At 32.3% G+C, this 9,540-nt stretch overlaps 1 protein-coding gene across 1 annotated transcript; it reads left to right on the top strand.

Moving 5' to 3' along the window:
• The first annotated feature begins 5,783 nt into the window (after window positions 1–5,783).
• LOC126750188 (uncharacterized) lies at window positions 5,784–9,250 on the top strand. The gene is made up of 2 exons (XM_050459720.1): window positions 5,784–8,089; window positions 8,393–9,250. Exons 1-2 carry the CDS (start codon window positions 7,993–7,995, stop codon window positions 9,139–9,141), a joined length of 846 nt encoding a protein of 281 aa, XP_050315677.1. The 5' UTR covers window positions 5,784–7,992; the 3' UTR covers window positions 9,142–9,250.
• The last annotated feature ends 290 nt before the right edge of the window (window positions 9,251–9,540 follow it).

Raw genomic sequence — 9,540 nt, 5'->3', positions numbered from 1 at the left:
ACAGTATTGCGCCCTCTATCGATGTTGTTGGCTGTAAATTTACTATTAGGTTACAGATCTTTTACATGATTGTTTTGTACATCCCACCATCTATCACATCTGTAATTTTCGAGCAATTTCTGGATCAGTTTACACTTTTCATATCAAAGCTAAGCCATAATGTAATAATAGTGGGCGATTTTAACGTGTCTGATTTCTCTATTAACTCACCTACAGGTAATCATGTTAGTCAAAAGTCTATTGCTGTGAATAATTTTGCTAACACTTTTAATCTTGTTCAGTGTAATCACATCCTAAACTATAATAACAGACTATTGGATCTTGTTTTATCTAACTTCACCTGCACTGTTTCACGTAGTGACGTACCTTTTGTCTTGGAGGATTTGCATCACCCTGCACTGGAGATTGATTTTACTGTCTCAGGCCAACGTGTCCATAATTTTCAGCTTAATAAAAACTTATCTCATTCTTTTAATTTTAGAAAGGCCAACTTCCATCTCCTTTATGACTCGATCCTTGAGGCTGACTGGTCTACTGTGTATTTATCCTCTAATGTTAATGATGCATGTAGAGCCCTATATGATATATTGAATGGCATATTTGCCGCATACATTCCTCTTAAGCAGCAACGTAAAAGAAGATTTCCAAATTATTATTCTCGAGAATTGGTTAAGAACATTTATAGGAAAGAAAAGGCTTTCAAAGACTTTAAAATGTACAATTCTCCATTCTTTCAAAATAAATTCCATTCTCTTAGACGCCTTATCAAACTACAAATACGCAATGAATATAAGTTGTATATATCAAACACCGAAAGGAATATTTCTTTGGACCCATCTAGCTTTTGGAATTTTATGGGTTCTAAGAAGGCTGGCACCAGGATTCCTGGTATGATGAGGCTACCCGATAACGTGGTAATTAAAGACCCACAAGACATAGTTGATGCTTTTGCACTGTTCTTTGGTGAGGCATTTATACAATCAAATTTCATTAACCATTCGTCGACGTCTGATAATGTGCCCCACTTTGACATTTCCAACGTTGATGCTTCCCAGATTATTTTGGCTAGTAAAAAACTCAAAAATAAGTTAACATTTGGTGTAGACGGTGTACCTAGCTTCTTGGTTAAAGATTGCATTGGTGTCCTGGCTGATCCGCTGACCTACATTTTCAACTTAATACTGTCAACAGAACAAATTCCTGAAATTTGGAAGACTGCTAAAATAATACCTATTTTAAAAGCTGGGGACTCTGATCAAATCGTGAACTACAGGCCAATCTCATTACTCTGTAACTTCTCAAAAATTTTCGAAATTATCCTGAATCGGTCGATATTTAGTCACGCAAAAGCACTCATCTCTGTAGACCAGCATGGATTTTTTAGCAGACGATGTTGTGTTACTAACTTATCCTGTCTGTCTAGCCACATCTGTGAATCACTTGATGTTAATACTCTAGTCGATGTTATTTATACCGACTTCCAAAAAGCCTTTGATCGGATATATCACTATATTTTGCTGCATAAATTAACTCAGTATGGTTTTTCAGGGAGATTATTTAATTTATTTCATTCCTACTTGATTGGTAGATCTCAATATGTGGAGTATGAGGGCTTTAAATCGAAAATTTTTAACGTAACGTCGGGTGTGCCACAGGGCTCGAACCTGGGTCCGCTCCTGTTTAGTTTTTTTATAAATGACTTAATTGAGTCACTCACTTGTCATAGGCTGGCTTTTGCCGATGATTTGAAGCTATATTTAAATATATATGGTTTGGAGGATTGTGTTTTTCTTCAGAACTCTCTAAATACATCGGAGGTATGGTGCGCTAACAGGTTAGGCTTGAATGCGGCTAAATGTAGTGTGGTCAGTTACTCTAGATCAAAAACACCCTTAAATTTTTAAAAACTATATACAATATGCGCTTTATTAATGATACTATTTTGAGTAGATTAGAGCAAATTACTGATCTTGGTATTACCTTTGACTCTGAATTTACATTCGTTCGACACTTTAACAACATAGTCAAGTCAGCCCTGAGAAGGCTTGGGTTCATAATTAGAAGTTCTCAGAGTTTTACTTTGGAATCTACATTATGACTGCTTTTCTGTTGCTTTGTGAGATCAAAACTGGAGTTTGGCTGCATTATATGGAACCCGCTCTATCAGAATCATGTTGGTCTCCTTGAATCTGTTCAGCGTAGATTTGCTAAGTTTTTGGCCTTCAGGCAGGATGGCATATATCCGGTAAGAGGGTTTGATCATCGGCGACTATTGGAACGCTTCAATCTACATCCATTACATCTCAGAAGAATGATTTTCTCTGTAAAATTCCTGCATGGGTTACTGAATGGATTCATTGATAGTCCTGTACTTCTTTCTAGTGTACGTTTCATGGTGCCTATAGGCTTAATGCTAGACATCCCCTAACATTCTTTCTGCCAAGGCCTCATACTAACATCCTGTTTAAATCGCCACTATATACAATATGCGCTATATTTAATCGGATCTGTCACATGTGCGATATAAATTTCTCTCCGGCTCATGCGATTGTCGATATCTTGGTGGATCATGGGACATAAGACCCATATGTTTAAGTTATAGTTAGTAGGTATATTGCAGTTAATTTAATTTAATTTAATTTAATTTTGTTGAATATGTGATTATCTTGTTAAAGTTTTATGATTGGGTTTTTATATCATATTAATAGTTATTTATATTAAGAATATGGGTAGAACAAAAACACAAATTATTATAACTATTCTTTTATTTTTATTATTTAAGCAGCGAATGAAGCAAAAGTCGAAAAAGGAATGAATCTTAAATATATCCCTTTTAATACAGACTAATATGGACCTAATGAATTGGTCTTTGTATTAGTAAAAACACTACGTCAGTTATTATACAAACGCATTTATATTACAGTTGCTTTCTGTTTTCATAAAGAAAGATGACGATGTGGATATTGGCTTAAACTAAATATAAACATCATAAACCTCTCCAATAATAGAAATATATTGAGTCATATTTGTTGACTATTAAATACATATATTTTAATACACCCTCTCAAAAATGAATCAATTATATTTAAATAAAAATTTATAAGTTATAACCTAATTAAGTAATAACGTTCAACGAATAGTCATATCTGGGGAAAATAATTTATATGGTCCAACATTCGTTGCTAGGATTTGGAAAAACCCCAAAAAGAAAAACCAAATCAAACCATTTGGTTCCACTTAAAACTATACTATCTTATTTATTCGATAGTTTTTGTAGCCCCAAATTGAATAGGACTTCATGGAACCTTAGAGCTAGAAGTTGCTTCGTAAAAATGTCAGCCAACTGTTGACCTGTGGGAACATATTTTATTAATATGGTTTTATTTTGTACCTGCTCTCTAGTAAAATGATATTTAATATCTATATGCTTAGATTGTTTAAAATCAATGGGATTATTAGCAACCGAAATACAACCATTATTATCTTCATATAAAATTATTGGCTTAAAAATATTTATTTCAATACTTGTTAATAAGGACTTAATCCAGAGAGCATCAAAAATTGCCATATATTCTGCCTCCATCGAAGATCTAGCGACAGAATTTTGTTTTCTTGTATTCCATAAAATTACACAAGTTTCAAATAATTTAAACAAAAATCCTGTCGTACTTTTTCGATCTATTTCATTACTACCCCAATCAGCATCTACATAGCCAATTAAAATATCGGTATATTTATTTCTGGAATAAATTAGTTTTAAATCATAAGTATCCTTTATATACCTTAAAACCCTTTTTAGGCATTGCCATAACTCTTTATTATTTTTGTTTTGATAACGACTTAATAGATTAACGGCTGTACACAAATCTGGTCGAGTACAAAGAGCAGCATACATTAAAGAACCTATTAAATTTCGGCATGGAGTATCATAATGTTCATCCGCATTTAATTCTAAATAATTTAATTTAGACGGCAGAGGTGTTTTTACGGGTTTGCGATCACTCATATTAAAATTATTAAGCACATTTTTTAAATAATTACTTTGATCTAAAGAAATTTGATTTTGATTTCTTTCAATTCTGATTCCTAAAAAATAATTTAAATCATTCATATCAACCATTTTAAATTTATTTTTTAAATAAGTTTTAAAACTCAACATTGTGTTAATATTGCCAGTAGCTATTGCTAAATCGTCTACATATAGAATTACGTAAACATTTTCGGTGATATGGCCTTTATTTAAAAAATATAAACAGTGGTCAACGCTTGAATTTTGAAAATTGTGCTGTTTTAAAATTTTATCAAAATGCTCATACCAGCATCTTGCTAATTGCTTTAACCCATATAATGATTTATTTAATTTACATAGATAGCCGTCTTTTGCATTAATACCTTCGGGAATTTTCATATATATTTCCTCTTTTAATATGCCATTTAAATATGCCGTTTTAACATCCATTTGATGAATGTGCAAATTAAATTGGTTGGCAATTGCTAAAAATATTCTGAAAGTCTATATTCGGGCAACTGGGGCAAAAATTTCCTTATAATCTAGAAGATATTGTTGGCTAAAACCTCTGGCTACTAATCGAGCTTTATACTTGGGTAAACTACCCTGTATATTGTTTTTAACAGTAAACACCCATTTACAGTCTACAATATTTTTATTTATTGGTTTAGGTACTAAAGACCAGGTGTCATTAATTAGCAAAGACTCGATTTCCTCATTAATATCCTTTTCCCATTCATTTTTATCAGCTCGTTTATTTATATCTTGAAAACAAGAAGGGACTTTTAAGTGGGGTGCTCATAAAAGTACCAATTTCATTTTCGTTATATGAAATTTTAGGAAGATTTATGAGTCTTTCGCTCCGTCTGGGTTCCGTAACGGGTGTCCCAGATTTTTGGTCGGTATTTTGTTTACATAACTGATTTTAATCCTCGGTTTTATTGACAGCTTTATTATTAACTGTTTTAATTTCCGATTGTAAAGGGAAAACAATCGGTACCGGGTTTTTATCAGTTTTAGATATTTTAATACCTTCGGAGCTTTGTGTGTGAAACCTTTCATCAAGTTCAATTTGAGGTCTTGATGTGTTAAAAGTGGTTTCATCAAATATAACGTCCCGAGCTGTAATGAATTTATTATTTTGAGAATTAAAAAATTTACAACCATTCGGTTCATAGCCAACAAATATGCCCTTAACAGATTTTTGCTTGAATTTTGTTTTTCGAGATTTATTATTATTATACAAAATTTATTATACAAAAGCAGTAGAGCCAAAAACTTTTAAGTGATCTACTTTGGGCTTTTTATTATGCCACAATTTGTAAGGTGTTTCCTTTTTAAGTAGTGCATTTGTCGGGGTTAAATTTAAAATATATGTGGCACTTAAAATAGCTTCACCCCAAAAACGTGTATTTAAATTTGCACCATGTATCATGGCTCTAGCTTTTTCTGTAAGAGTTCTGTTCATTCTTTCCGCAACAGAATTTTGTTGAGGAGTATATGGAACGGTTAAATGAAAAGAAATACCTTTATCTTTACAAAATGATTTCATTTCATTAGAGAGATACTCACGCCCATTATCACAATATAGAAATGCTACTTTTAAAGAAAAATGGGCCTCACTTTTTAGTACAAAATCTCGAAAAACATTATATGTTTCTGATTTATAGACTAATAAATATATTACCGTATAGTGAGTAAATTCATCAATAAATGTTATAAAATAATTTTTATTGTCTATTGTAGGTGGAGAAATAGGTCCACAAATGTCTGAGTGAAAAATATATAGTGGTCTTAGAATATGAGATTTATCTTTACTTTTAGCAAAAAGCAAACATGCTTGCTTTCCATAAATGCAAGCTTCACATAAACCAGTACTGGGATATACATTATTTAATTTTTCATAATATTCCTGCCTTTTTAGTTCTAAAAATTTATTCTTACTTTATATGACCTAAGCGCTCATGCCACAATATATAATTATCATATGGCGCTTTGGTTTCATGCACATTTATTTGATTTGCAATATTTTGAATCAGACTTTTATTTATTTTAAAAATTATTGGTATTAAATTATTAATCACCTTACCAGTTATAATGGTTTTACTTTCATGGCTTATCGTCACTTCACCATTTGATGTAAAAAGTACATCCATACCTGCCTCTTGCATGCGTCTTACCGAGAGTAGGTTGTATGGAACTTCGGGAGTGAATAACACATTTTCCAACTTTCCATGGACACCCAAGTTGGTAATAATATTGATTTCTCCTCTTTGATAAGCCTTTACAGCAGTATTGTTTTTCGCAACTGATATGTCTACTGGTTTTGTTAATTCCGTAGAATGGGTAAAATATTGGTGCCGATTTATAATGTGATCGGTGGCTCCAGAATCCAGAAGAAACTTAATAGTATTATTACTTTGATAGTTAGCAGGTTTTGGCAAATTGCTACTAGACATCATAAATGCAAAACTTGATTCATCCCGATTGGTTTGAATCGCATGTAATGTCCTGGATTCCTGTTCTCGTTTGTAGTAGAAACAGTTTGATTTAAGGTGATTTGTCCTACCACAATAGTCGCACCTTGTAAAGGTATATCTCTTCTTCGGGTAGCTGTTACTATTGTTATTATACTTTGATTTTGTTTTAAAATTCCGTTTATTGACAAATTTATTTTTTTTTTGGCTTTAAAAGAGTGGAATTTTTGGTTCTTAAACGGCCTTGCTATTTTTGGATCTGTTACCTGGACATGCAAAACTTTGCTAGTCGTGTCTCCACTTTCCTGCTGCGATTTTGTTTCCTGACCCAATAAACGTGTTTTTACACCTAAATTGATGGTGTCTTCCAACAAAGTTTCAATTGCAGTCACTATCCCATCATATGAAGGAGGCAGAGTTAAGAGTAAGTGGGCTACTCTACTCATTTCACTTAATACAGCTCCTGCGAATATTACGCTCGTGCGCGGGTAAAGGGGTATAAGTCAGAATATTTATAAAATGAGGTTAACGCAAAATTCGACACCACTTTTCAAGATCTTGAATTGTGTAAAAGGGTATAACTCTAGCCGCGTTTAAAATCCGTATTTTCAATTGTGTAAAACAGGTTTAAAATATGTATATATAGGGAGTATGGATATATATCATTATATATCCGTTTTCACAAGAAGCTGGTTTGGCGTAAAGCGATTTAACATGACTTATACCTCTTTACCCTAATCACAGAACAACCCACGTTATTTTGTGCCGTACGAATATGTCACTATTATTTTTGTTTACATATTTTTAATGACGCATGGCGTGTTGAATGCTTAGCAAAATAATCGACATAATTTGGTTTTAAACAAGTTTAGAAACCTTTGGTTGCTTAAATAAGTTCTAGAACCCTGCCAGAACAGGCAAAGAAGACTATAGAACGTCCTGTTTGGGTTAAAGTGCATAGTTTTGTCATTAGTTTAAGTGAGGTTATGGCTTCAAAAAGAACAAAATTAATGATTGATATGTGCAAAGAAAATTGATTTGATAATCTTTGTGCCGTTGAGGATGGTAAGTTCAGCTCAAATATTAAATTATGCTTTTATGTTTAATACGCAATTATTGTTCTTTCACTAATAATACTGTACCGTTTCTGGGATTTGGGACTTGTACTTCTTTACCCGCGCACAGATCTAAAATTTAAAATTGCTTTAACTTAATACTATTATTTCAGTATATTGTTGTCGATTATAAAAGATGTTAAATTATTTTAAATTTTTTACTAGGTTTAGTCTGTATTTTTTTAGCTACATACCTACTATTTTTTTATCCATATACTAAAAGTCAAATACAGCGTGCCAAGTCACTAAAATTTAAGGTACTGTATTTTATATCGAATTAATTTCTGTTATTAATATTTTTATAGGTAAGCAGACTTGGCAAGAGATTTGTTGTACAAGCACCAATGTCATAGACCAGATACCATCTACTTCACAGGATGTTTTAACAGAGATGTCAGAGCAATCTAATAAGAAGGAATTCGTTACTTTGCATAATGTTCCTTTATCTACAACACCGTATTTTGAGGATGATGTGTCATCTATACACGGTAAATATGATTAAATTTGCTTTTAATTTATAGATATTCTTTGGTGTCAAATAGAATTTGAAATTATTTCGGGAATTTGAGACGAGTTAGGTAAATGTTTGATACAGCATTTTGAACTGTGGAAACTATTTTACGTATCAAAAAATAAAATGTTACTTCCCCATTCTACTTTTTTGAATGATGTTTTGTTCAAGCCGGTTAGTTTATACCATTTACTAGCTATTTGAAAACTAGAATAAAGAAGTAAAATTCATGATAATATGGCAATAAAAAAATTAATTGTAGGTCATTGTTTAATTTCAGAGGTTCTGCCATCACCAGGTAACGAACAATTAGGTGATGATCCTGGCGATTGTGACGACAGCGATAAGGATAAAGACTACGCCCCAGAGTCAGAAAGTTCAGATTCTGTTAATCTACAGCAACTTGCAGATAAAATAAAAAAGAAAAACAACAATTCGGCGGGTCAAGTGGAAAATGTTATTAAAGAAAATAGGCGAGGTCGGAAAACAGTAAAGGAAGAAACCAGGGAGAAAAGAAAGTTAAGAAAAACAAACAGAAATTTGGGTAGGGAATATACTACCAGCAAGGGGAAACTTATCAGAAAAAGAGAGAGAAGACCTTTATGCTCTTGTAGGAATGGATGTTGTAGTAAAGTAGATGATGTTCAGTTGGACATGCTTTTTGATTATTTCTGGTCAATTGGCGACTTTGACGAGAGGGTTGCCTATACCGCAAGTCTTATTACGAAACAAAGAAAGAAAACAGCAATAACGTCAGAAAGGAAGAAAAAGCGAGACTGTGTTAACGTTTTTCATTTGAAAGTTAATGGCGAGTTGATTCAAGTTTGTAAAGGGTGCTTTGAAAAAACCTTCGATATTTCTAATAAATTTATAACGACTGTATTATTAAAAATGAACTCAACAGGAATATGTGAAAAAGATAAAAGAGGTCGTAAAGAGCCTCCAAACAAAATAAGTGAAAACAGTTTGCAGCTAGTAAAAGATCACATAGCTTCCATTCCAACCTACGAAAGCCATTATCCCACATAGCAAACACATATTATATGTACATATTATGTATGTTTATAATGTACTGACGTATATACATACAATGTCTATTTTTAATGCGCTGTTTATTTTATGGATGTAAAATAAACATACATTTGTCACACACTATGTGATACATGGAATATACTATAAGTATGTACAGTGTATATCCTGAATATAACAGATATCTAAAGTATATCCAAGGGTTATATTCTATGGATCTCTAATAAACATCTATTATATTCTATGTATCTATTACATGTATATTTATAGAATATACAAATATATTTGTCATATTCCAGGATATCTAATAAATATCCTTTAGGTATATGCACTCTATATCCATGAAAGATGGTCTGGATACACCATATATGTACAATTTCTGGAGTATGCGTTAAAATC

The sequence above is a fragment of the Anthonomus grandis genome, chromosome 2 (assembly GCF_022605725.1).
Source record: "Anthonomus grandis grandis chromosome 2, icAntGran1.3, whole genome shotgun sequence".
NCBI classification, from domain to species: Eukaryota; Metazoa; Arthropoda; class Insecta; order Coleoptera; family Curculionidae; genus Anthonomus; species Anthonomus grandis.
Note: the sequence above shows the minus strand (reverse complement) of the source record. Positions and strands in the feature narration are given on the sequence as shown.